The sequence below is a fragment of the Eubalaena glacialis genome, chromosome 14 (assembly GCF_028564815.1).
Source record: "Eubalaena glacialis isolate mEubGla1 chromosome 14, mEubGla1.1.hap2.+ XY, whole genome shotgun sequence".
Taxonomy (NCBI): domain Eukaryota; kingdom Metazoa; phylum Chordata; class Mammalia; order Artiodactyla; family Balaenidae; genus Eubalaena; species Eubalaena glacialis.
In genome coordinates this window covers 60,575,890-60,603,752 of record NC_083729.1, presented here as the reverse complement: position 1 = coordinate 60,603,752, position 27,863 = coordinate 60,575,890, and the positions used below count along the sequence as shown (strand labels likewise).

General features: G+C 45.3%; 1 protein-coding gene and 1 long non-coding RNA gene across 9 annotated transcripts in view; one reads left to right on the top strand and one right to left on the bottom strand.

The window, feature by feature from the left end:
- LOC133104728 (uncharacterized) overlaps nt 1-27,586 on the top strand; it is a 72,800-nt gene extending 45,214 nt beyond the window's left edge. For 4 of the 8 annotated variants that reach the window (XR_009703709.1, XR_009703710.1, XR_009703704.1 and 1 more), the window contains 3 exons: nt 23,730-23,853; nt 24,434-24,490; nt 25,790-27,586. This is a non-coding gene — a long non-coding RNA (uncharacterized LOC133104728). Of the gene's footprint in view, nt 1-2,231; nt 2,297-23,729; nt 23,854-24,433; nt 24,491-25,789 lie in introns of all 8 variants that reach the window. The other 4 variants (XR_009703706.1, XR_009703705.1, XR_009703707.1 and 1 more) reach the window with 3 other exon arrangements.
- On the bottom strand, nt 22,387-23,260 carry LOC133074637 (histone deacetylase complex subunit SAP25-like). Its single transcript, XM_061168564.1, is given in 3 exon segments — nt 22,387-23,099; nt 23,102-23,149; nt 23,152-23,260. Coding segments are annotated over 3 exon segments (870 nt in total).
- Nucleotides 27,587-27,863: the final 277 nt, after the last annotated feature.

The following is a 27,863-nucleotide window of genomic DNA, read 5'->3' as shown; positions in this document are numbered from 1 at the left end:
GACTAGAGAAAGAAGTGAATCTAGGAGAGGACTGATAGGCAGCAGAACGGTGAGGGGGGTGGGTATCGAGAGGCTGGAAATCTCAATGAAGTTGAAGAAAAACTGTAGAAGACAAGACAAGGAGAGGTAGAAATATAGGAGGATATAGGAGAACATGAGCAGGCAAAAGGTGTGACTTGGAGTGGAAAGGCAGACTCTGATCAAGGGGCCAAGTCCTTGATGACCAGGAGGTCAATAGCTTACAGAAATGAGGAGGAGCGTTGTTGTTTGGTATAGGCCTCAGCAAAGGAAGGATTTTTTTTTTAAGGTTATAGGAATAATGGCGTTAAAGCAGCATTGAGACAGACCATCTGTTTCTCCTTTTGATACCACTGGATACTGAAGGATGATTTTATGGCAGAACCTTCATTGTTCAGAAACCAAGTTCCTTAAGGACTGTCAGGTTTCAGCTAGGGGAAAGGAGGCCAGAACCATCTTTTAGGCCTGCCTTCTGCACAGCTGGCCTAAATACTATGGAGTTTCAGTAGTGGGGCGGCAGGTAGTTCTGGCCAAGTGGGATGGCCTCCACAAAGTATTGGGCCTGTAGGCACAGTTTGCAGCAACAGGGACTAAGTACTCTTGCAGGCAAAATCCCATTTGGCCACTAAGGTTTTTTGAACTGTTCAGGATCAGATTGGGGCCAGTGCTAATCATCTGTGAGAGGCTGAAGGGAAACTTTAAAGGTATCTTGCTTGAAACTTTAGGAGTCATTTGACTCTTGAGCCTTTCTATTCCTGTGGGGTCTGGAATGTATTTTTCCCTCCACAGTGACAGCAAATAATGCCCTAAAGCCCACATTTGAAAGGGTCTGGAAATACTCAGATTATTGTTTATAAAGATGTTTTTGGATTTTCAGTGGCTCAGGATTTCTTTGACATTGTTAGTACATGACTCCAAACATTTAAGAAAGAAGCCTCCAAATAGATGAAAACGAGCAAGCAAGTAAAATCTTCACAATTCTTTTGCTCCTTCTTAACTTGATTAATTTACACCACCACCTTGGCTGTAAAACCAGACGTGAACAGCTCAGAAAATGATTGCCTAACCAGCCATTTCACCACAGGAACCTACTAAGCACAGCTATGTGGCCCCTAGCAGAAGAGGCTGTGTGGCTCAGAGCTTGGAATGCATTGCTCCCATGGCAGTACTTTCTAAATTGTTTGTAATTGGTTTTGTCACATAAAAATGAGAAACTTCTGTATGGCAAAGTCATCATAAACAAAGTTAGAAGACAACCAACAGGCTGGGAGAAAATTTTTGCAATGTATGTGATAAACAATGGATTAAGGGACTTTCCTGGTGGTACAGTGGTTAAGAATCCGCCAATGCAGGGGATGCGGGTTCGAGCCCTGGTCCGGGAGGATCCCGCATGCTGTGGAGCAACTAAGCCCATGCGCCACAACTACTGAAGCCCGCATGCCACAACTACTGAAGCCCGTGCAATCTAGGGCCCACGTGCCACAACTACTGAAGCCCGCATGCCACGACTACTGAGCCTGTGTGCTGCAACTACTGAAGCCCACGCACCTAGAGCCCGTGCTCCGCAACAAGAGAAGCCACTGCAATGAGAAGCCCGCGCACCACAATGAAGAGTAGCCCCCACTCGCCATAACTAGAGAAAGCCCGCACGCAGCAACAAAGACCCAATGTAGCCTAAAAAAAAAACAAAAAAAAACCCAATGGATTATTATCTGTAATCTATAAAAGGTTTCTAAAAATCAATAAGGAAAAGACAAAAAATCCTATAGAAAATGGGCAAAAGATACAAATAGGCAAGTCACAGCAGGGCAAACTAGAATTTTGTCTAAAGAAGTGCTTATCCTTGAGCACAGAGTTCTCTGGACAAGAATGTTTATTGCATTGGTAAATATCCACGAGTAGGGACTGTGAAATGCTATGTGGCCATGAAAACATTGAAGTAGGTTCTGTATCAGTGAAAAGAGCAAGTATACCCTACAGGACTGCTATAAAGAGCCTAGTGAGACTAGGGGTCCTGAGTTTTCTGGGGACAATTCCAGCTTTATTTTCAGTCAGTACATTTTGTTAGATATGCCACAAAATGTAACCTTTTTATGCCTTCATAAGGCCTTAATGTAAATAAATTCACATCCACCCCCCCCAAAAAAAGAAGCAAGTACAGAGCAATATGAATAGAATGTTCCTATTAATTTTTTTTTTTTTTTTTTTTTTAGTTAAGAAGTGGATTTATTTAGAGAGAAACACACTCCACAGACCAGTGTGTGGGCCATCTCAGAAGGTGAGAAAGGCAGCAGGGTATGGGGTTGTCAGTATAAAGTAGGTATAGAGTAGGTAATTTCATAGGCTAATGAGTGGGAGGAGTATTCCAGCTATGTTAGGAAGGGGCGGGGATTTCCAGGAATTGGGCCACCACCCACTTTTTGATCCTTATGGTTGGTCTTGGAACTGTCATGGCGCCTGTGGGTGTGTCATTTAGCTTGCTGATGTGAGCATATACTGAGGCTCAAGGTCTAGTGGAAGTTGACTTGTCTGCCTTCTTGGACCCATTTGGTTTTAATCAGTTTAAGTCATGTCCTCGGGCTATGTCATTCTTTCAAAGGTTGTGCCCTGCCTCCTTCCCTCCTGTTTCATTCTCCCCCTCAGAGATTTTATTCCCATATTCTTATGGGAAGCAGAAGGGCGATGGTCTGTCTTATGTAACTGCTTCCAGGCTGAGTAGGGGCATCAACCCTGCCTGTCAGGAAGTAAAAATCTCTGGATGCCTGATCTAGGGGTCCCAGGGGCAGGACAGCTCCTTGTTTTAAGTCAGTATGGGCTGGAATCCTCACATAGCCATCATCTTGGTGTGGAACGGTTGTAATTGTTTCCATGGCTTTTCTATGAATCTCCTTGATGATGAAGCACTTTTTGTAACAGCATCAGAGTACTGATATGATTTTAGATGCTGTCCCTTCCAAGGTAGTCTCCCAACCAGGTGTTAGTGCCCAAAAAGTCACAAAGAAACAGCATAGGAGACGTCCCCAGTGGTGTTGACGATGAGCGGGAGTTGGTCTAGCTGGTCTCAGGACTTAATGAAGCTCAGGGTCTTGATGTCGCCTCGCAGAAAGAATTCAGTGAGAGACAAAGTGATAGGTGAGAAGTGGATTTATTTAGAGAGAAACACACTCCACAGACAGAGTGTGGGCCATCTCAGAAGGTGAGAAAGGCCCCTATTAATTTTTTTAAAAAATATTCTTATTTATTTGATTTGGAATGTATTCATCCTGTTTTAAATTTTATTAGAGGGTTCCTTTAGGTTAAACAATATTTAAGGCTGTATTATTATAATTATGACATTAACAAATGAAACATCAAGTTTTGTCTTCATGTAAGATAGAAGATTTATTTCCCATCCTCACCTCTTCCTCTCTTTGTTTAATCTGGTATTATAAATTTTAGCTTCTGTGAAGAATTTAGGGACCTCTCACTACCCCTCCCTTCCTGGAACGAAAAGGATTCCTGAGGAAGGCTACTGGGCCATGGTGCCTACAGTTGCAGTTTCTGGTGTGATGAACAAAGGAATTCAAAGCTCAGAATTCTTCTTGCCTAGGATTTGCTCCTTTTTGGTATTCACAGCCTTGCAGAGCCTCTCAGCCTCCTGCCTCAGATGCAGTGGAAGGGACAGGGGCCTCCTTAGGGAGGCCTTTCTTGCTTCTTCCCCTTAGAAAGGGAAGGTAATTACCTGAGTGGCCTAGGAAGGCAAGGCTTATTAGAGCTGCCCTGGGTCTTGGGAGGAAACCTGCTCCTTGCATTTGTCCTTAACCTCTCCTTTGGAGAAGCCTCTCAGCTGGTTTTAGGCACCCACCAACCGAGGTGAAAGGAATCCTTGAAACTGACACCTTAGTTTTGCCTAGTTCCCTGGCATTTGAAGCTACATATAACCCCTTTGTCCTTCTTTGGGACAGAAGCACTGTGTTCCTTAATCACATTCTCAGTGTCAGTAGACCCCAATATGGGTGTATGGGAATTGGTTTAGACTTGTAATGTAGACTTTTCTCTGAGCTGGAGAGTTCACATAGAGTGATGTAATAGAAACTTATTTAAAACCAAAACTGACTGCAGCCAGTTCTGTCCTAAAAAGGGTAGTACAATTCATATTCTTAGGGAAAAAAGCATTCCACCACAGAATGGTAGTGGTGAGAGAGTGAAAGTTCAAAACTTAAACTTCTTTATGTTCCATAGTGCTGCTCGGAGTGGAACCTGGAGTAGGTGGTTCATAGTGGGGCTGACTCTGGCTGTGGGTTGTTGGATATCAGAGGTAGGGGGATGGAGAGCTAAGTTGCCCTGAATAATATGAGGGGAATTTAGTTTCCTGAGGGAAGGGGAGACCCCTCCCAAATGAGAGAAGTGTATGGAGAGGGTGAAGGAGCCAAGCAACATGGTAATATAAAACCCATCTGTCTTTTCATAACTTGAGGAAAGGCTGATGAACACATAGTGTTTTGATGGAGTTTGTATATGTGTATATTTTTCTTTTTGGTAAAGCATGGAGAAAGGGAACCAAGTCCCACATCTGGGACAACTCAGAGCAGAGGGAAGAGACCAGCTTTGGGAGGTGAGATGTGAGTGAGATCAAAAGTCCAGCAGGAGCTGGAGCCAGAGCCAGAAGGGACTGCTAAGAGAATTAGCTGCTGGGAATTTGCAGAAATTGCGAGAGGCCATTGGATAGGGGGATCCAGGCACTTCTGTAACGTGCCCAAGGTGAGGGTGGTTGCAGCTAACATATGATTGCTGTAGTGCTGTGTAACTCACAGACCGTTTAACAGTGATCCACCCCCACCCCCGCCCCAAGAGCTTTCTGATGGTCTGTTTGTTGGATGCTCCAGGAACTGTCCTGATACTCCCCTTTCTGCCCAACGGAAGCCATTTTCAGTTTAGACTCCAAAAGGGAAGCAAAACTTGCCAACAAAGGGCTTGTCATTCTCTTCCTTTCCTGTAATTTACACAGACCCTGAGGACGCTTGTCACAGCCAGAGAGCTGTGGCCTCCCCAGCCACGCCAGCACTGTGTAGGGAGTGAAGGGAGGTTGGGAAAGTTTTCCACTAGGTACTGGGACTTGAAGACTGCTCTGAGCAAGTACCTAAACAAATATTAAGGCTCCAGTGAGGGCCCTAAAGACGCCAAGGTCTCCATGTAGCTGGATTGGGAACAGGGCAAATCCAGCCAGTGCCACTAAATAAGCACTCTTGCTCATTCCTTAGGGAGGAAAACTCAGTTGATGGAAGAACCTATTGTTTAGTCTTAACATCCACTGTAATTCCAAACTTTGAGGACAGTAGAGATGAGTGGGCTTTGACTGCCCAGCATCATTCTCCCGTCTTAGATAAGAGCACCTTGATTTACTCTGAGGGACTACCTCCTTCCTACTCTGAGATCAGGTTCTGGTGTAGTAAAGTCCATCCTTTGGTTCTAGATGGAGGACACATGACTGTGCCAGTCAGAGAATGGCAGTTAGCATGGGCATGGTCTGAAATTCAGGCCAATCAAGACTCTGGACTTTCACTGGAACTGTTAAGAAGTGAATTCTCATTTCTTTTCCAACTGGATTGCCAAACCTGTAGAAGGTACATAATCCTGAGGCTGCTGGTGACCACCTTGCTGCCCCAGGGGGAGTTCTGAAGCCAACACAGATGAAAGCTGAGCTGCAAGGTCGAGAGAGATGGAGACTAAATGACATCTTTCGAGCACCAGGACCTAACCATACCTTAAGCTAGTCTAGCTCTGGATATCTCTTTCACATGGGTCTAGGCTTTCCCTTTTTTTTTTTCCTTTTGAAAGTGTGATTTGCATTTTTGTCACCTGCAGCCAGTTGAGTGCTAATTCAGGTCATCATGAATTATATATAGTTCTCACTGTAAAGTGTGGTTTGGCTTTTCTTAACAGACAGTTTTGTCCTAAAGCGCTAAATTGTAAGTTTGCTCTATGAAGCAAATGAGACCATAAAGAACCTAGTATCATCCTCTCTACATAGAAAAAAAGTAATTTTTTTTTGGAAGTAGATACTAACTACAGGAAGTAAGGAGGGAGGGAGGAAGGGGAACGGGAAGGAAGATAGGGTGCTGAATTAAAAGAACCCTGAAGTCCGTAGGTATCTAGGAACCCTCAGACCCTATCAGGTCTTCCTGTTCTAAATGCCCCTAGCGCCCTATACTTTTCCCTAACCCTTCATCATAGTTAGTAATGATATGTTTATGTAATATTTTGATTAATGTCTGTCTTCCTCACTGACCTGGCAATTCCACTAGGGCAGTGATTTTACTCAATGTTATATCCCCAGCAACTAGTTCAACGTGTGGCATTCAGCAAACATTTATTGAATGAATTGTCACATATAGTTACCGAGATTGGACTGACCCTCCTTGATTATTGGGGTTAAGATTGTGGCAGAATTGGCAAAATCAGGGAAAGCTGTCCCTGTCCCCTTTGTATCTCCTATACTACCCACACCCCCAACACATATAACAGAATTCTTGTCTTAATGAGATAGTTAAATCAAACCTCTAGTGCTATATTGTTATAAGGTCATTTTATTGAGGAATTAAATAGTGTGGTGGTTGACTTAATATGTGGAAAGCCTTGCAGAGGAGTGGGTCAGATCTGTGTGATTAACAAGCAGTCTTCCTTGCTCCTTTGTCTTTATAAAATGATCTATTTAACTGAGATAATCCACCCTCACTCAGGCTTGCCCAGAAATGTGTCAGAGGCTGTAGGAAGGCCCAGGAAGTCGATGAAGGAGAGGTTGGGGATGCTGGAGACTTGACTCTCTAGCAAGAAACAAACGCAGTAAAAAGTGGCCCCTGGGAGGAGAGGGGGTGGATATCCTGAAGCTCACTCCTTCCTCCCTCCCGCTCTGGGCTGGGCCCAGCAGGAGCTCCAGAACACCATCCCACCCCCTGACTCGCCACACAAAGCATCCTCCTCCCAGATGAAGCTGTGGTTCATCCCTTCCCCCAGCCTGCTTTCCCTGAGATGGGGAGAGTGTTTCCCAAGGCCCACGTGACTTCCACTGGCAAGTGACGACTACAGACGGTTTACCGGTCGGTAAAACTGCCAAAGGCTTTTGTGCTGTAATAATCCTTTTCCTGTTTAAAACTCTGGGGATTTTCTACTGTTGCCAATAGTTTTTCAAGTCAGCAATTACAGCGTAGATTATGTAATGGCTAGGTACTAAAAATAGCAAAGACCAGAGTTTGCATCTATTTTAACCAAATCAAGAGCAAAGGGAGGGGAAAGGAGGAGAGGGAGAGACCAGAGGAGGAGGGAAAAAGAAATTACGTGACAAGAAGCAGTGAGATCTCATCAAGTGACTGGACAATCAGCCCACAATTTATTCTGCCCTTTTCCTGCCTTTCTTGGCCCCAGCTCCTGCAGTTCCATCCAAGGCCTCCACAAGGGAGGGGACCCTGCCGAGAATTCTGAGGACTCAAGACCCTCTTGGATATTCCTCAGCTCAGCCTTGGGGTGTTTGCCTGCCTCTGACAAGCAGAGTCACTAAGAGGGGAAGGAATTGAATTTGGTAGTCTCCCCCAACCCCCTAAGTCCAGGACTCTTGTGTCTTGGTTTCTAAGGTCTTAGCGCTCTGATTGTTTCTCTTGTTGCAGTGTTACCATCAAGGGGTGGTTTACGGGGGAGTCTTTAGCATCCCAGATCTCTATCAATCCCTTGCCAAAGCCACCCCAAATAAATATTCAGTGCAATTAAAAACCCTGTATTCACTATGAAAAATGGCTTTAGATACTCTCAACCCTCCCACTTCCCCACCCCTACTCCTCTTCCCACTGGATTGCTACCTCTAAGCCTTTCATCTAGGAATTCAAGGCCTACCACTGGTTTGTTCTTTTGTGACTTCTCACTAATCCCCCACCCCTACCCTGAATCAAGAGACCTTTTTGTTTTCCTAGAGACCTATTGAGTTACTTTAAGGACCTCTAATGGTGAAATTTTAGGTGCCAGGTGTGTCTGGAGTAGGAAGGATATTTTTGTTTTTTTGCAATTTATTTAATTAATTAATTTATTTATTTGGCTGCGTTGGGTCTTTGTTGCTGCGCGCGAGCTTTCTCTAGTTGCGGCGAGCGGGGGCTACTCTTCGTTGCGGTGCGCAGGCTTCTAATTGCGGTGGCGTCTCGTTGCGGAGCACGGGCTCTAGGCGCGTGGGCTTCAGTAATTGCGGCACGTGAGCTCAGTAGTTGTGGCGCACGGGCTTAGTTGCTCGGCGGCATGCGGGATCATCCCAGACCAGTGCTCGAACCCGTGTCCCCTGCATTGGCAGGTGGATTCTTAACCACTGCTCCATCAGGGAAGCCCAGGGAGGATATTTTTGGAAGGAGGATTTCTAAGGGCCTGACAGATCACTTCAAAATACACCAGGTTTTCTACTGTGTTACCACCTATACATAGGAACCCCCAGAGGGAGGTTTTGAGTTAATCACTTACAGCCTTTGAGCCTACATAGAGCCCGTGCTGAAAGTACCCTACATCGTAGGTCTCAGGTGGCAAGGAGTGATGGGCACTTTGAAGAAGCAGCTCACTGTTTCCAAAGATTGAACCCAGATAGTTTTGGTGGGGTTAGGGAGAGAGATCTGAAAGTCTAGATCATCAATAGAATTAGTTGCAGGCAGTATTAGAAAGCTACTTCCTCATCATTACTTCCGTCCACTCTTGTACCTATCCCAATCACACTTCATTCTCAGAGCCTTCATCTGTACTGGGGGTGGAAAAGAGTGCCAACAGCTCAGAATAATACTGGTCCCGGCTCCATCCAACACCACCCAGCACTGCCCAAGCTAGTGGAAGTGCAGTGAAAGGAAGAGAGGTCTAATTTAGGAATTTTAGGCATTATTTCACTAGATAGGAGGGAGAATCTGGGGACCTTCCTTAGGGCTTTTCAAATCATAATATCAACCTGGACCGGGAAATGCCCATGGGGTGGCACCGCTCTTGTAGGTTTTTCTCTGATACTGGATTCCTATCTACATTCTCACCAGAGGCTGACTTTGGTAAGGACTGTCTAACATCTGATATGGTCCAGATTTTAACTCTTCCAACCCACTATGTTCATTAATGCACTTGAACACGCCTGATAAGTTCCTGGCCTCAGGTGTGGTCAGTGTCATTGCAGCATCAGTTGTCTGTTATCTGGACAGGCTGGCCACTCCAGGTAGTCAGCAGAAGTTGGAGGTCACAGTGAGTATCTGCCTTCCCACATCCCATCCCACTCCTGAGGCTTTAGCAAGGCAAGGAGTCCACCGCAGTACCTGCCTTAGGGGCTGCCAGGGGCTAGAGTCAATCCAGGACTAAATCATTAGCAAGGTCTACAAAGGAACCCTTTCTACCTAAACTCAGCTCTCTCTCTGCTGTGGCCTCCTTCCCATTCCCATCCCCATGGATAAGACCATAAGGAGACATCATAACTTGACCACAGCAATGTTGGGTACACTGGTCGTCCCCATCCTTTTCCTGAAAGAGATCACCCTTTCTGTCATTAAGATATTTAAGGGATTTTCACCCCTCAACACACACGCACACACACACACACACATGTGCACACGTAGAGGTGGTGCTTCTAGTGTCTGTTGCTTGAGATAATACTAGTAGTCACAAGCTGGTATGGACAGGGTAACATTTAAATAGATTTAATTTTTACTCATCCAACTGCATTGACAAATTTGAGACGCAGTAGTGCTTATGTATATGGGATATTCATTTGGGCCACAGACAGTGCAAGGTGTAAACGGGTAGAACTCTTGTGTTAACTCCACTACCAGGGGAGAGAGCTAGACAACTATCTCCCTTTACTGCACACACTACCACGTCCCTCAGACCCCTTCTCTGTCCCATTCTGACATCAGATTCAGAAATGAGTTTGGGGGACTTCCCTGGCAGTCCAGTGATTAAGACTCCAAGCTTCCAATGCAGGGGGAGCAGGTTCAATCCCTGGTCAGGGAACTAAGATCCCACATGCTGTGTGGCATGGCCAAAAAAATATTAAAAAAACGAAACAAAACAAAACCCAAAAAACGAAAAGAAATGAGTTTGGGAAATGAGCCAAGACAGGCTGAGGGTTAGGCCTCAGGACTCCACCTATTTGCTACAACTCCTCTGGCTGGAAGTACCAAGAAGTAGTACCTGATATGACTCCAGCCACACATGGAGCTACTCTTTGTCACCTTACAGAAGATGGGGGAGGGGAGGCAGAGAGAGGGAAGAAGAGGAGGAGGAAGGAGAGAGGGAGAAGAAGTAAGGAGAGGAGGGAAGGAGAAAGGGATGAGGGGACTGTAGGCTGAGCCTTGGGGCTGGGCAGAGCCAGATTGACAGGGACATCTCTGTTTCCACCTGGGACTGACAGGCCAAGCAGACTCTCATGTTTGAGGTGCTGAGTCTTGGGGAAGTTAGCAGGGGATGTCTTGGCAGCCTGGTTCAGCCTTGGGGTAATCTGACTCCAGGGTTGCTAAACAAGGAGCAGTGCCAGCCCGTCCTCTGTACTCTAGTACCTTCTTTCCTTCCAACCAGACAGACAGGCCTAGGCTCCAAAAACCCATCTCTTTTGTCACAAAAGGCAGATGAGGAACAACTCACTAGTACTTCCTGCCCTGAGGGGTTTGCATTTTAAAAGGATGCCTTCAGAATATTACTTCTATTACTCTTACTATATGTATTACTAGAACTTACTTCTCCTCCAGTCAGTTTTGGTAATTTAAAATTTTTTCTCAAAAAATTTTTTAAAAAGTCGAAGTTTAAAACTATTAGCATAAAATTTTCAGTCTTCTCTTGTTTTCATATCTCCACTGTATTTAATCTTCCCTTCTTCATTCCCAGTATCATTTATTTAATGCTTTATGCCTTTTTGTTTTTGGCTGCACCGTGCGGCAGGTGAGATCTTAGTTCCCCAACCAGGGATCAAACCCGCGCCCCCTGAAGTGGAAGCGTGCAGTCCTAACCACTGGACTGCCAGGGAAGTCCCTCATGCCTTTTAGTTTTGTTAGAGGTCTATTTTCTTTTTCTAATAACCAGGTTTTATGTTATCATCTCTATTGTTTCTTTGTCTTCTATTTCATTGTTTTACTTTTTAATCAGTTTTAAACTAGTTTTGTAATTGAAAAGTAATACAAAGGGTCATTTTCTCTTATAAAAAGACCAGTTACCCAAAAGAATGGACAAAGGATTAAAAAAATAATTTTATGTGACTTATAAACATAAGATCTTACTTACAAGTAAAATAATGCATCTTTAATGGTGGACCTCTGGGCTTGAGCGGGGAAGAGAGGCATCTTAGAGTGAATGCCCCGTGGAAGGAAACCTGGGTTCCGACGCTGAGGCTGCAGCTCCCAGCCTGTGTTTTATTTGCTGGTATTAGTCAAGGTACAAACCTCTGTTTCCTCCCCTGTAAATCGTGACTAAGAAAAAAATGGCCCCACCTGTCTTACTTCATTGGTTGTATCAAATCAGGTACTGAATGTGAAGGAGATAAGACACCTGAATTCCCACTCAGCCCTCTGCCCCCAGTCTTTCTTCTCCCGCAGGTGGCAGTAGGGAGGGGTTGTGGATGAACTCAGCCTAGCCTGGCAGGGCTGCGTACCAGGCTGTGGCCCTTAAAGGAATATTATGTTGAAGGGAAGGAAAGGATCTTATTCTCTCTTTAGCTCACTGTGCCTGCTCTCTTGTCTCTTCTTCAGCTAAGTTTTGTTTTTGATTTTAGTTTTAGGTTTTATAATTCTTATTCTGTGGAGAAGTGAATGGGAGGGGTAGGTGTGCTGGAAACAAGCCCCAAGAACTGGGAGTCAGGAATGGGTGGTCTATATCAGCAGTTCTTAAGCGTTTTGGTTTTGGGACCCATTTTATGCTCTTAAAAATTATTGAGGACTTCAGAAACTTCTATTTATGTGGATTGTAGCTATAGATATTTACCATAGTACAAATATGGAAAAAAGTATTAGAAACTGAGGCTTTAAAAGTAGTTGTTAACTATTTTAAAATAATAGTAATAAATCTTTTACATACTTTTTATAAAAAATATATTTTCTAAAAGAAAAAAATTAGCATAGCTGTATTGTTTTATAGTTTTGCAACTCTCTTTTATGACTGGCTTAATAGAAGACAGTTGGATCCTCATACCTGCTTCTTTTTTTTTTTTTTTTAATTTTTAAAATTTTTTGGCATGTTGGCTCTTTGTTGCTGCGCGTGGGCTTTCTCTAGTTGGAACGAGCGGGGGCTACTCGTTGTTGCAGTGCGTGGGCTTCTCATTGCGGTGGCTTCTCTTGTTGCGGAGCACAGGCTCTAGGCATGTGGGCTTCAGTAGTTGTGGCATGCAGGCTCAGTAGTTGTGGCTCGCAGGCTCTAGAGTGCAGGCTCAGTAGTCATGGCACATGGGCTTAGTTGCTCCGCGACATGTGGGATCGTCCCAGACCAGGGCTCGAACCCGTGTCCCCTGCATTGGCGGGCAGATTCTTTTTTTTTTTTTTTTTTTAATAAATTTATTTATTTATTTATTTTTGGCTACGTTGAGTCTTCGTTGCTGCACTCGGGCATTCTCTAGTTGTGGCAAACAGGGGCTGCCCTTTGTTGTGGTGCATGGGCTTCTTATTGCGGTGGCTTCTCTTGTTGCAGAGCATGGGCTCTAGGCGTACAAGCTTCAGTAATTGTGGCACATGGACTCAGTAGTTGTAGCTCGTGGGCTCTAGAGCGCAGGCTCAGTAGTTGTGGCGCATGGGCTTAGTTGCTCCGCGGCAAGTGGAATCTTCCCGGACCAGGGCTCAATCCCGTGTCCCCTGCATTGGCAGGTGGATTCTTAACCACTGCGCCGCCAGGGAAGTTCCTCATACCTGCTTCTGTGTTCAGTCTGTTGTGATATCTTGCTTTGGTTGGAGTAGATAAATAAAATTCGGCTTCATACAGATTTGTAGTTGGAAAAAGTAAGAGTAATTTATTTATTTTTAAAAATTTATTTTATTTTATTATTTATTTGGTTGCACCAGGTCTTAGTTGCGACAGGCGGGCTCCTTAGTTGTGGCTCGTGGGCTCCTTAGTTGCGGCTCGCCAGCTCCTTAGTTGCAGCACGTGGGCTCCTTAGTTGCGGCTCCAGGGTTCCTTAGTTCCGGCTCCAGGGCTCCTTTAGTTGTGGCTTGCCAGATCAGTAGGAGCACTTTAATAGCCTTTTCAGATAATTGTGGATATCTTCTTTGATATGTCACCAAAACTGGACAGATGGCAGTTTCTGAAAGGTTAGTTGCAATGTGAGATCTGAAACCATATCAATGAATTTCTCATACTCAGCTGTGTTAAATTCCATTGGTTTGTCTTGCACTTTGAATGGGTCTTTTATTCATGACTGATTTTGTAACATCATGCATTGGTCATTGGAAAATAATGGCTCAGTGATTTATGCAGATCTTCCAAATGTAGACACAGTTCAGTTCATAATACCACGTTTGTTAATATTATCACTGATTTCATTACCAAGTCTAGGTATTGGGAAGCTGTCAAGCTCATCCTGATTTTCACTTGACAGCTCAAATTTTATCGTTGGCAAAAAATACTATCAGTTTTTCTTGATTTGACAAGTTCACTTCATTCATTTTCAAGAACATGTCTGCTAAATACCCGAGTCTGAATTATCATAGTTTGTCAGTTGTTCTTTCTAATAAAAATGGTGTTCCACAAAAAAAAGCAGGTAGTTTAGGTCTCAATGCAAACAATAACATAAATGCATCCAGTACTTCAGTATGCAGGAGAAGTGCTTTGTGCAAGGCTAATAACAAGATATGCACTCAAGGGTCATGTTTTAATAAAATTAATGATTATTGCTCCATTATGGACATTCTTATGTGAAGTTGGCCTTTTTGTTAAAACATAAGTGCTTGGGGGTGAAGAATATGACTTCGTTGATTTGTGTTAAGGCCCCAGCAGTTTTATCTACTGTTGCTTTTGTATTAGTGCAAATGTTAACAAAGTGAATACTACAGAAAGTCTTGGTATTATTATAAAAATAGTCTTTACTTCTCTGACCACCCTGGAAGGGTCTTCGGGACCCCCCCAGGAGTCCAGAGATCATAACTGATCTATGTGATCATGGGCAATGATAGCTTGTGGGCTCAAACACCTCAGTCAGCCTACCTGTGCCTCAGTTTTCTCAACTGTAAGGAGGGGCCTGGGTGCGTTCTCAGTTTCTCCACACTGTTGGACCCTGTTCGCTAGTTCTTGAAGCCCCTTTTCCCCCAGCAACTGTGCTACTGCTCTCTTTTCTCTCTTCCTTTCTCATGTCTCCTTTTCTCTCCAAAGCTCCTCCTCAGCCCACTTCTTATAGGTGGATGTCCTCCTTGTTTCACCTGCTCCTTCACTCCTTGGGTGATCTTATCCCCTCCCTGGTCTTTAACCATCACCCGCAGGCTGACAGCTTCCAAATCTCTATCTTTAGTCCAGGTATCTGTCCTGGGCTCAAGTTCTATGATTTAAGCTGCCCCTGGTACCTCTCCACCTGTATGCCCTATAGGCATGTCACAGTCAATATGTCTAAACTGATTGTGTCATCTTCCCCCACACATAGCCAGTCTTGGTTCATCCTTCATCCACCTAACTAGTTAAGCCAGAAGCCCAGGAACTCCCCTTATCTGGCCCCCTTACTTCCATCATCTAATCACCCAGGCCTATCAGTTCTGCCCCCTAAATATTTTCCCAGTCACTCCCTGCTCTCCAGTTCCGCCACCACTGCCTAGGACCAGGCCCTCATCATTTCTCACTCAAACTATTGCAAGAACCCTCTCCCTGGTCCCCTGTCCTCCCTTTCCAACCTATGCTTTACAGCTCAGGCTGGAAATCTCAAGATACCTTCTCACAGGTTTTTGGTTTTTTTTGCATTAAGTGAATACATATAGTGTGCTTACTATGCCAGGCACTGTGCAGGGTGCTGGGGATACAACACAGAACACAACAGACAACAGTCCCTGGCCTCCAGCACTCACAGTGTATGAGAGAGAAAAAAAAATACAGGACACAGGGAATCATGACACAGTGTGATAGAGAGAAACGGGGGGGTGCTTGGGAACCCCTAGAAGCCTTAACTGAGGGTTAGCTAAGTCCAAGGGGTGGCCAGGGAACACTTCCTAAAGGAAGCAACACTCAGACTGCACAACTGGGTGGGAGTTAGCTAGAAGTGGCGGGAGTGTGGTGGTGAGAAAGCTTTCCTGGTAATTTGATCATCTCATTTCCCTGTTTAAAACGCCCTTTTGAGCTTCACCACTGCCTGTAGTATAAAGTCCAAATTCCTTACCATGGAACACAACCTTTGTGGCTTCATCTGCTATTCCCCTGTATTCAGCCCGAGTTGCTTTCAGTTCCCCCAAATCCCGGCTCACTCCCTCACAGTTCCTGGCCTTTGCATACACAGTTCCTCACGTCTTCCACCCTTCCCACCCTCTCTGGGTTACCAGTGTCAGCTGACTCAGGAGACCTTCCCTGACCTCTCCCACATAGACTTTGTGGCTCCGTCTCCTGTGCTGCCCACCTGTGCACACAGCTGGACTCGTGTGCATTTATCACATCATTAGAGCCCATCCCAGTGTGTCTCTGACTCTTGCTCCTACCTGCCAGTGCAGGATCCCAGGTCCTGCCTAGTTCCCACTCGCTCACCCCATGAGCATTTTGGGCATCCCCAGGGTGTGTGTCTCCCATGTGCTGGTGGATAAGGTTAGGCAGTTTAACCCCCTACCTCCTACCCCCACCCCTAGGTATCTTTTCCCCTCCTCCAGCTCTGCAACCTCACTTTGCCCCTGCCACACCCCATGGAGCTATCAGTTCTGCTGGACATTACCACACCCATCAGGCACCCCGCCCCTGCTAGGAGTCACTGACATTTTGGCATGAGGTCAGCCAGCTCCACTATCAGAGCAGGGCTATGGGGCTTCTGGTGCCCCCATTGCCTTATAGAGCCATTGGCTTTGGCTCCACAGGTATGTCTAAATCACAGTTACCACCCTGGCTCAGAATTACCTCGTCCTTTCCACAGAGCAAAGCTTTTGTCTCTGGGTCAGCTCATTGTACCTATTTCCTTCTTTCTTTAGAAAGAGTTATTTCCCAACAGGTCTCCCAACCGCTTATGCAGATAGCTTCCCAAGGTTCTGCCCACCAGCGGGCCAGACTGGTGTGACCTTCATCACCTTCTGTCTCCAGCCTGGAGGCAAACAATGTATGGGTATTTATCTATTTAAAATAATAGATTATATAAGCAGTACTGAATATAGCTTCATCATTAAAAAATCCAAGCAGTTCAGAAATACATAGAATAAAAAGGTAAAGCTCCTCTTCCACCCCTTCCCCTGTCTTAAAGCTTACACTACCGGTAGGTACTGGTTGGTTAACTATTTGGTGGAAATGTTCAGACTTTTTGCTCTGCTTTTACACATGTGTATGGCTTGCATAATGTTTGAAAAATTATCTCTTTTTCCCTCCCTGGATTTTCCCCTTTTCCACTCTCACATTCATGGAGCTTATTTTGTCTTGAACCAGCTCTCCAGATTAGAAAATGGAATCAACCTTCAGGTGTCTCTGGCTTTTGTGTATCAAAAGCTTACACACTTAGGGAAACTTCAGGATTTGCAGAATAGCTCATCGAAGGAGAAGGATCCTCTTGCACAGTCTGAATACTTTGACTAGAAACAAGATGGAAGAAGGATTTCACCTGAAGTGGCAAGACCCCCAACTCTTTGCAGCCTTCCCCTCGCCCAGACTGGTTGGGGGCACTCCTGCCCACAGGGGAGAAAGATCTGTGGTCTCTGGAGTCCCACCCTGCCTTCAAGCAGCTCACCTGGGCAGGCAGGAGTAAGATCCCAGAGAGCGGTGGCCACATGGTGGGACCAAGCTGTAGGGATGCAGGCAGCCTGGTCCTAGATTCCTTGCGCCCACAGTGGCACAGAGCAGCAGAGGCTGCTAGACCTGGCCTCAGCCACCTTCACAGCCCCTTCCTGTGTCCCATGTCTGGCACTTCTCAGGGTTCAGACACACCTAGAATTAAGTTGCCTGTTGGCAGGATAGAAACTCACCATAAACATTGAGTTGAGTTATAGAAACTAAAGTTTGGTTTCTTGCTCACCTGAATTTGTGAACTGAGATTTCTTCCTGTTGCTTGTACCATTCATATTTTGCCACTTGTGAAAAAGATTTCACAATATATCTTGAAAATGTTTCCATAGAAGTAGATATAGATTTATTCTTTTTAAAAAACAATATTATTTTTTTTAAAATACAGGCTCATAGTAGGTAATTCTAACAATACTGAAGGAGAAAGCAAAAGTTCTCCAGTCATCCATTCCCTTTCCCTAGGCATAATTACTGCTAACAGCTTCTTGAGTGTTCTAGAAATTTCCTATGCAGATAAAGACATGTATCTATTTCTGTGTAGCTCTTTTTCTGTACAAATAATCTCAAACTACAGGTACTTATCTGCAACTCTTTTGATTCTTTATTTAACAATTTGACCTTTATTGTTAAATAAATTCTATTATTTAAGTAGATATAGTTTAACTTTATTTCTTTCAGTGATGCCCAGTATTCCATAGAATGGATGTACCACATGTGTTTAACCAGTTGATTGGCCTGAATTTCCAGATTTTTATTAAGGGAACAATGAACATAATAATAGCTAGCATTTATTGATCACAGACATAGTTCTTAGTATATGGTAAGTCACATAACCCTTGTAACACCCCAATGAGATATAGGCCCTGTTATTGCCCCTGCTTCACAAATAAAGGGACTAAGCCACAAAGAGGTCAGTAACTTTCCCATGGTCACATATGTGGTAGTACTAGGTCTGGAATTTGAATCAGGCATCAGGTCCCAAGCCTAAACTTTAAATTAGTACACCACAGTCCCTGTGTATATGCTGTGTACCTGTGCTGAGATATCCATAGAATACGTTTGTACCAGTGCAGCTGCTGGGTCAAAATAAATGCATGTTAAACTTCAATAGTGCTAAATGATTAGGAGTTTATTTTATGAAGAGAGCAGTGTGCTTCTTTTCATAATCAAGTACAAAGCCCACTTGTTTCCTGAGAAGGGAAGGGCCACACCTCTTGTGCCCAGAGACCTCACTAGGTAAGGATGTTTTCTTTGCGGTGGCCGGGGCTTCAGCTCTGAATCCTATCTAGCCTTCTCCTCTCTGGGCTGGACTGCGCTCCCAGGAGTCTTGGTAACCATGCTTATGCCCTATTACTAAGGCCACAGCCACAAGCTGCCAGAGAATTCAGCCCCTGGACTCCTTTTCTCTCTGTACCCTGTTGGTCTCTCAAGGGCGAGGGTACTTAACAGCTAGGAGACTGCCCAGATTCCAGTTTCCTATTCTATCTGCAAGAAGAGAAAATGGCAGCCACCTAGAGAAACAGTTGGCTACTCTTTACTTCCCCACCTGAAGCTCCTACACCTAACTGCAAGGGACATCAATGTGGGGCTTCTAGGCCTGGATCTACCCTGGACCTGCACAGAAGTGGGAGGTCAGAGTATGTGGCATGGCTTCTCCATGGCAGTGGAGAAAATGGAATCAACCTGATCTAACAATTCTACTTAAAGACTATAACCTAAGGATAAAAATAAGGATGTGCAGAGTCGGAATTATATATTGGCCAGCACTGTCAGTAACCTAAAGAGGCAATAACAAGGGATTAGTTAAATCATGGTAGGTGCACAGTGAAATACAAGAGATCCATTAGTTTACAGACAAAACCGTCCGCAACTTATCACTATGTCAGTGGTTCTCAAACGGGTGATTTTGCCCCCATCCGCACCAGCATGGGATATTTAGCAATGTTTGGGGATGTTTTTGGTCATCACAGCTTGGTGAGGGGGTTCGGTGGGGTGTGCTGCTGGCATCTAGTGGATAGAGAGAGGCCAAGGATGCTGCTAAACATCCTACAATGAATGCACAGGACAGCTGCTCACAACAAAGAGTTATCCAGCCCAAAATGTCAGTAGTGTTGAGGTGAGAAATCCTGGGCTACAGGAGGGCAGGCAGTGCCCAGCATGTGGCTGTCACCATGACACTCTCTGTTTTTGTTAACAGGGGCAAACACTTATGATTTATTCACCTGTAGCTTGCCACTGTTTTAAGTGATTTACACCCATTAACTCATTTAATCCTCACAACAAGTCTATGAGGCAAGTTCCACTATGATCATCCCATTTACAAATGAGGAGCTGAGGCACAGGGCTGTAAAGTACTAGTTCAAGGTTCCCATGGTAGCAGTCTAAGCTTGGCCTCTCACAAGTGCTCATGGCAAGTACTCCAGGACTTCTCTCCCCTCTCTGCTTCTTCCAGAACCTTGGAAGCACCAGGGGTTGTTTATATCTGTACAAAGAGAAAAAAAAAAAAAGCAGTCAACTGGTCCTTCTCTTTGATTCTGACATTTCCAGTGGCTTTTGTATTTTTTTCTTCAGAAGGTTTAACTGAAATGAGTACTGAGGGCAGAGATTATGGACAACCATGAAAATTTACTTGTTGAGTTTACACGAAAAAATCCTCCTGTCACTCCTGCAGTGGTCTCTTAGGACTCTTTCAGCCTCTGGGCCTGCAGTCTGGGCTGCTTGGATAGTAGATTTGCTTAGACATGAGAGCAAACTTTCTCATCCAGGAGGACAAGAAGGAGCTGGTGAGTCAGTTTTGGGACACCAGGGACACAGGGCTGTTCTGACCAGGCCCATAGTTTGGATGAAGTGGATACTTCTCCATAGGAGGCCTCCAACAGATGGGAAGCTGTAAATGGGGTGAGGATGGCAGAAGAAGTGGGAAGGGATCTGTTGGATCAAAGCCAACTTTCCACCAGAGGAAATACTTATTAATTATAGGATGCCGTAGGATTGGCTTTGCCTCTGAGTGTGGGAGTAGTAAGCTGTGCTTTAAACAAACAGCCCCATCACTCAGCAGTAATTAGCAGCAACAATAGGCATCTTCACAGGACCAGACTGACAGGTGGCTCACAACACACAGCCTCAAGCCTGGCCTGGAACCAGGCTTGGATGCTACGCCTGTGGAGCCAGTCGGCCCATGCTTGGGCAGCCCAAGAGGCACTGGCACAGAAGTGACATACTCATTCTTGGGCCATTTGCTGGAAACTTGCTATGTACTAGGCACTGAGAGGAACACAAAAGAAATGTAAGACACAGACCATACCCACAGTCAAGAGAATTGAGGAGACAAGGTTAAGTTTGAAAAGTTACAGTAGCACAGAAATATAACTGTCCCCCCATATCTGGGGATTGGTTCCAGGATCTTCCCCCCTTCGCCCCTGGAGATACCAAAATTCGTGGATGTTCAAGTCTCCCGTATAGAATGGTGTAGTATTTGCATATAAGTTATGCACATCCTCCCATATACCGGTTTTATTTTTTGGCCACGCTACGAGGCTTGCAGGATCTTAGTTCTCCAACCAGGGACTGAACCCGGGCCATGGCAGTGAAAGCGCCGAGTCCTAACCACTGGACCGCCAGGGAATTCCAGTATACTTTAAATCATCTCTAGAGTACTTATAATAACTAATACAATGTAAATGCTATTTAAATAGTTGTAAATACAGTGTAAATGCTATGTAAGTAGTTGCTAGCAAGGGGGCAATTTCAAGTTTTGCTTTTTGGAACTTTATGGAATTTTTTTTTCTCGAATATTTTCAGTCCTTGGCTTGTTGAATTCACAGGTAAGGAGGGCCAACTGTATATTACATATAAGGGATGTGGATCCTCAGAGCCAAATGGGAATTCTGGACCAGGTGATGGAAGGGAGAGAGGTCTGTATCACACTGGCATGTTTCTTGTAAAAGAAGTAGGAAACACAAAGAAGAATAAAGAAGACAATGAATCATATTAATTAACACTTGTCAGAGATATACATTGTTACTATTTTGGTTACATCCTTTAAGATCTTTTTTCTGTGCACATATATGGGTATAAACACACATTTCATTACATAAATGGGTTCATATGCTCATGTGGTACATACTGTTCTTTGTCTTGCTTTTTATACTTAGCGATAAGTTGTGGACAGTTTTCCTTGTCAGTAAACTAAAGATCTCTTGTATTTCACTGTGTACCTACCATGATTTAACTAATCCCTTGTTATTGCCCCTTTAGGTTACTGACAGTGGTGGCCGATATATAATACCGACTCTGTGCACATCCTATTTTTATGCTTAGGTTATAGTCTTTAAGTAGAATTGTTAGATCAAAGAATATGCGCACTTTCAGCGGTTTTGGTACGTATTGCCCAATTGCCTTTCAGAAAGGATATATCAACTTAGGCTCTCCAGTCCTATGAAAGTGTCTCTTTCACTACATCCTTCCCAACACTAGGTATTATTATTATTATTTTTAATTGCAAATTTGATAAGCAAAATAGTGTTTCGTTGTTACTGCTTTATTTTTCTTTATTATTATTATTTTATCACTTGGACTTTTACTTTTTTATAGGCCAATTAGTCATTGGTAATTCCCTTGACAAATTGTTTGATTATGTACTTAGTTTTCAATTGGAATAGTCTTTTTTTTTCATTTTATTTGTGCAGTATTCTATTATTATTATTTAGTGTGGTTTATTCTTTTTGTCTTACTGATTGATAAGGGTACTTGATGAATATTCAGTCTATTAACTCTTTGTCTTTTTTATATTACAAATATTTTATCCTAGATTGTCATTTGCCATTTAGTTTTGTTCAGTATTTAAGCATTTGTAAAACTGAAATGTCCATGCAATCGAGGTAGTCTTTCTAGGCTTTCCGAACCACTGGGCTGGAATGGCCATGACTGGGAGCAGGGAGGCCCATTGGTGGCCCCTGCACTGGTACCAGGGTGGCAAGACGAGGCCCACAGTCAGGACCAGGCTGGAGAGGATGGAGCTGTGCAGTTCAAGACAGAGTAGAGGTGACCAAGATGTGGTGATCTTGAGTGGGGGAGTGAAGAAGGAGGGAGAGGAGTCTGGGGTGACTCACTGGGTGCTGACATGTACAGCAGAGCAAGCAGGTGGAGGGTGAACCAGAATCGGGCATACAGGAAGAAAGGGGTTGGGGGTCAGGGGCAGAGACTGTTATAATTCCTCTAGGGATTGTTGTTGGAGTCTCCTGGTAGAGAGAACTCTTTGGTATTTGAATCTCTAGGCCTGGCCTGGCTTCTGTCTTTGTGTCAAGCTCGGAGAGGCTTTCTCTGCTACAGAATTATAGATTTAAATAAATTCTCTCTTAATACTTTGTTTCATCTGTTTTTTTAGATTTTTTTTTTTACTTTTTTTTGCAAACCAACACTGTTTTATTGTCATCAGAACCTGCCTGGGGAAGTAGGAGGCCCATTGTGCCCCCGGAGGGGCTACGGACCTTGGTTGTCTGGGGCCCGTGGGAGAGATGGGTCTGTGCAGGGAGAACAGCTCTGGCCACCACTGGCACCTGGGTGGTCAGAGGCAGGGTCTGGGGGGCCAGCAGGGGGCATGGGAGCCCCCGGGGAGCTGGGTCTTGGCTCCCCCTGGCTCATCTGCAGGAGGCCAGTGAGGGCGATCGGCTCAGGCCAACTGAGCCAGGCGGTGGAGCAGCCAGAGGATGGGATGGGGAGGACCCAGGGGGACATTATTGGGGGTGGGAGCAGCAGTTTCAGAGAGCCCATCACCTGCTGAGGGCCCTGAGACAGGTACAGGGGAACATGCTACCCACAGGGCAGCAGAGGGTCAGAAAGAAAGACGTCTTCACAGCATATCACTGGGAACCCTGCATCCCTGGGTGCCTGCTCTCCACTCTGATGTCCTGTTAGACTGGGCCTGAGGCCTCTGCCTGAGGCTGCCTTGTACAGAGGCCAGAAGGAGGGATGGCATGCGGTCCGGCCTGAGAAGGAGGTGCCTGACCCACAGCTGGGTCCCCACACCAGCCGAGGTCCCGCTTGAGCCTCATAGTTTGGGTCCCAGGATGCCAGCAGGGTCATCTTTGACGGGGCCACCTCCCAGGTCGTCTGTGGGGAGAGGGGAACTGGGGTTCCCGGGGACTGCTCGGCAGCCAGGCCTGGGGGCGGCCAAGGCAGCAGCTGCTCTTTCCGGTCCAGGAAAGCCTTCGGGACCAGTGCTGAAGACTGTCCTGTGGGGTGTTCTTGGCTCCCCCAGGGCTTCCTCTCCAGGGTCGCTGCCCGCCAAGGGGCCTTGTGCCTCGGGCACCTGCTCTTCACCCGCGCCCCACCGCCGGGGGGTCCAGGGCAACATGCCACATCCAGGGGGAGGGCAGGGCGGGGCGCTGCGCCGCCCACCCCGCCTGCCTGGCCCCTCCCGGCTCCCACTCGGGCCCAGCTTCCGTCAGCGGCCCGTGCTGCCCTGCGCGCCCCTGCGAGCCCAGGTTGCGGCCCACCTCGCAGGCTTTACATTTAAATCTGGATGGAATTTGTCATATTTTGGTGAATTGTGAATTAAAGATTTAACTTTTTTTCCCCTAAGTCACTAATAATTAAAACATCTATCCTTGCTCTTGTGATGTGAAATACCACCTGTGTCTTACAGTAGTATATTTCCATGTATATACCTGAGTCTGCTCTAGGATTCTCTGGTGTGTTCCACTGAATTGTCTGCTCCTGCACCAGCACTGTTCTGATCACATTTTCTTTAAATATATCTAATAGGTGCTAGGGTAAGGTGTACTTCACACTTTTTTTCCTCAGAATTTTCTTTGTTCTTTTAGGATGGACTGCAAAATCATTGTAAGCCCTGCTCCCTTGGACTGCACAGTGGGAGCTGGAAACACGAGTGACCCCATTGGGACCCTTTGTATTCATAAGCACCAAATATACCAGGAGCTGGGTTTGGTGAGCCTGGACTTTCTTCTTGATACAGAAATCACATGGGGCCTCTTTAGGAAGAAGCCCCTCACTGCCATTGACTTGGGGCATCGCCCAGTCTCTGGCCCGAAGACAGTCCTGTGGACCCTCAGAGCCCCTATGTCCTTGCTGCTGTGGCTGCTACAGCGCCCAGCCATATGCTCCCCACTGTAGCCAAGCCAGCCTAGACTGGGGTTTTATTCTCCATCTTGCAGGGAATCTTGTCTCTAGCCAGTGCCCTCAGTGCCCTCTCCAAGCCTGCTCTCCTCTAATGATTTTCTGTAGGTTAGCTCTGAGGATCTTTTCTTTTCTTTTCTTTTTTTTCAATATTTATTTATTTGGCTGCCCAGGGTCTTAGTTGTGGCATGCAGGATCTTCATTGTGGCGTACAGGATCTTTAGTTGCAGCCTGCAGGCTCTTAGTTGCAGCATGCATGCGGGATCTAGTTTCCTGACCAGGGATCGAACACGGGCCCCCTGTATCGGGAGCGTGGAGTCTTAACCGCTGGACCACCGGGGAAGTCCCTGGGGATCTTTTCTTAATCTGTTCTTAAATGTGTTTCTTCTAGAGAATTCTTCATAATTGGCAGCATTGTGATGGCTTCTTCCTAGTTTCTTCTGTGCATGTAAGTTTTCCCCTATTTCACATTTGCTAGGCTTTTTCTTATTTAAGTGACTTTTTCAGGGTCTTTTTTACTGAGGAGTCATGAACATACCATAAAGTCACAAATCCTAAGCGTACATCTCAGTGAGTTTTTATATATGTGTACACTGTGGAACTACCACCCTGATCAAGATAGGTATTTTAGAGTTAAGAAGCTGTTGGTGGGAGGTTGGGTAGAGAGGGAAGTCATGAGTGTGTCCCCAAGTTGCCATCTTTTTCTAGAACTGCCTTTAAAGAGTGTTAAGGAGGGAGCCACATATCAAGTCTATACGGTATGTGGAGAGCAGAATGGTTAGGAGTGATGGGTCATGTTTTGGTCCTCCCCCTTCCTAGCCATGGGACTTTTGTGCCTCAGTTCAACAACTGTAAAATGGGAGTAGATGATAGCTCTTACCTCACAAGGTTGTCATGAAGATTACACAAGGAAGTACATGTAAGTGCACAAAAAATGTTAATTGTTGTTTTTATCAATGAGGAGGAGGAGGCAGTAGTTCTTAATGAAGGGCACACATCAGAGTCACCTGGGGCACTTTTGCAAAATATACATTCTCAACCTGGCCAGATGTACTGAGTCAGAATCTAGATTTTAAACACCTCCCCAAGTCATTCTGTTGCTTATGTTGGTTAAGAACCACTGGGCTGGAGGTGGCCATGGCAGGCTGCAGGAAGATCAGTGGGTGGCCCCTGCGATAGTGAGGGCTGGAGAGGATTGAGCTGTGCAGATTCAGGGCAGAGTGGAGAGGTAGCCAAGATGATGACCTTGGGTGGGGAGCAAGGAGGGAGGGGGAGGAGTCTAGGGTGACTCACAGGGTGCTAACCTGAATGGCGGCTTGAGTAGGTGGAAGATGAGCCAGAATTGAGAATACAGGAAGGTGGGGTGGGGAGTGGGCCAGAGATTGTTATAATTCTCCTCGGGATTATTGAGTGGAGGCTTCTGGTGGAAACACCAAGTTAGTGTTTGGATCTCTAGGCCTGAGCCTTTGGTGTTTTTCAGGGAGTCATCACTGTGAAGGAGGTAGGTAAAGCCACCTACCTACCTAGGGTCTAGTCATAGAGTGAGCGTAGAAGTCAGGAGAGAGCCAAGTTCACAAGCATCCACCTCTGGGAAGGCCTGCGTCCACTACTTCCTCCCTCCTTAGAGACAGAGAAGCACTTATTTCTCGTGTATTAATAGCCCCCTTGCTGAGGACTGTTGGGGAATAAAATCAGTCTTCTCACTTGAGGATGAATAATAACTGTGGGTCACTTCCTTTCCTCACAGGTCTCAAGGGTTTCCACATCCGCAGACGGAAGAGCTTAATCCTCCATCAGTATCCTCCGACAGCGCATTCAGTTGAGGGCAGTGTCTTATCTTCCAACGTCCGTTCACCCTCATGCTTCACACATACTCTGCCACTGATGGTTTCTTAGACTCTGGCTTTCGTCAGGCCCTTGATATCCACCAGTTACCCTTTGGTAAGAGATTAAGCCATTCCAATACTCTCCCAGAGGCATTTGCATTTAGAACTACAGGTATAATAGAAATAATGGAAGACGTTGCATTCCTGAGGGAAGGCGATCCTGGAATGAATTATTCATTTGCTCATTCTAGAACATCCCTGTCCAGTAGATCTTTCTGCACCGATGGAAATGTTCTTCTGTGCTCTGCAATACGATAGCTGCTAGCCATGTGTGGCTAGTGTAACTGAGGAGCTGTGTTTTTCATTTTAATTAAAGTTAAATTTAAATTGACAAGAGAAAAGCAGGCATTATTAGGTTGCATCCACTGGATTGGTGAGAGACCCCTGACAACCCACTTGCCTGCCCTACTATCCAAGCGCCCCCCCAAAGGTAACTTTAAAAACGGGTCTTTCCAAGGTCGTGGAAAAAGGACTTGGTGTGCCGCCACCACTTCTGCCTTTGGTCTCTGTGCCTTCCGCAGAGCTTCCAACAGCGATGCGTTGGGACAGTGTCTGGAGGCTCATGACCTCTGTGGTTCGGAGGAAGCACTGTGAGGCGGGCCCAGGGAAGAATTTGCCATTTTCAATGGAAAACAAGTGGCAGTTACTAATTATGATGACTTTGTACTTTGGATCTTGGTTTGCTGCACCTTTGTTTATAATAAGCAGTTACTTAAGAAATAAGGATGTTTTAGTTAATCCACGAAACAGGTATGAAGAGCAGCTTTTTTTGGCTGTGTCAGGCAGCATGCGGGATCTTAGTTCCCCAACCAGGGATCGAACACATGCCCCCTGCATTGGGAGCACAGAGTCTTAACCACTGGACCGCCAGGGAAGTCCCAAGAGCAGCATTTTAAGAGGTGCAATTTCTTTGAAAAGTGGATCAAACTTATGACCTTAACATACTAACTATTTTTGTAAATAAACTCATGATATAAATCCTTAGTGCTTCTCTGAAATATGGAACGTGATAATCGAGCATGTGCTTACGTTTGTATTTGGGTAATATTCCAGTATTAGTTTCTTGATTAAATATGTGTGTGATCTTGGGACTTCCCGGCAGTCCAGTGCAGGGGGTGCAGTTTCGATCCCTGGTCAGGGAGCTAAGATCCCACATGCTTCGCAGACAAAAAACCAAAACATAAAACAGAAGTAATATTGTAATAAATTCAATAAAGACTTAAAAAAAAATGGTCCAGATCAAAAAAATCTTAAAAAAATATATATGTGCGTGATCTTAAAAAAAGGAAAGAAAATGGGTCTTTGAAATCAGATGGGCTTTCTTTTCCCACCCCTCTAGCCTTGACCCCTCAGTGTGTCTCCCCAAGAAAGCAGACATCTGCGGCTGTCCCCCACAGGCCTCTCCTAGCCCTAGTTTTTCTCACTCGTTGCCATAGGACACTGCCCATGCCTTTCCTTCTGCCCTGCCGCCCCCTCTCTCTATTCCTGCTCGTGCCACGGTAAACCCTACTTCCTCCAAGAAGACTTCCCCGACTCCTGTCCCTTCCAGATGAGGCCAGTTTTAGGGCTCTGAACAGATTCCATTTGGCTTCCCAGTTGAGGGTGGAGGTGGCAGGGATGGATCTCAGGAAGATGTAGCTGCAGGATGGATGTGCATTAGGTCACTGCATTTCAAACTTCCAGTGAAAAATATATCTTATTTCCCAACTACCGCACACACCTACATACAGATATATAAAACTGAAACAAAAATTTTGTAAAAATAACACTCACTATGTGTGATGCATTTGGATATTTTCTGTTCTATTTATTTTTTAAAGGAAAATGCTGGTTATAACCCATTGAACTGATTTCACAACCCAGTAATGGGTCACAACCCACAGGGTGAAAAATGCAGAGTGAGATCATTGCTGCTCAGCACAACTCTGAACACAG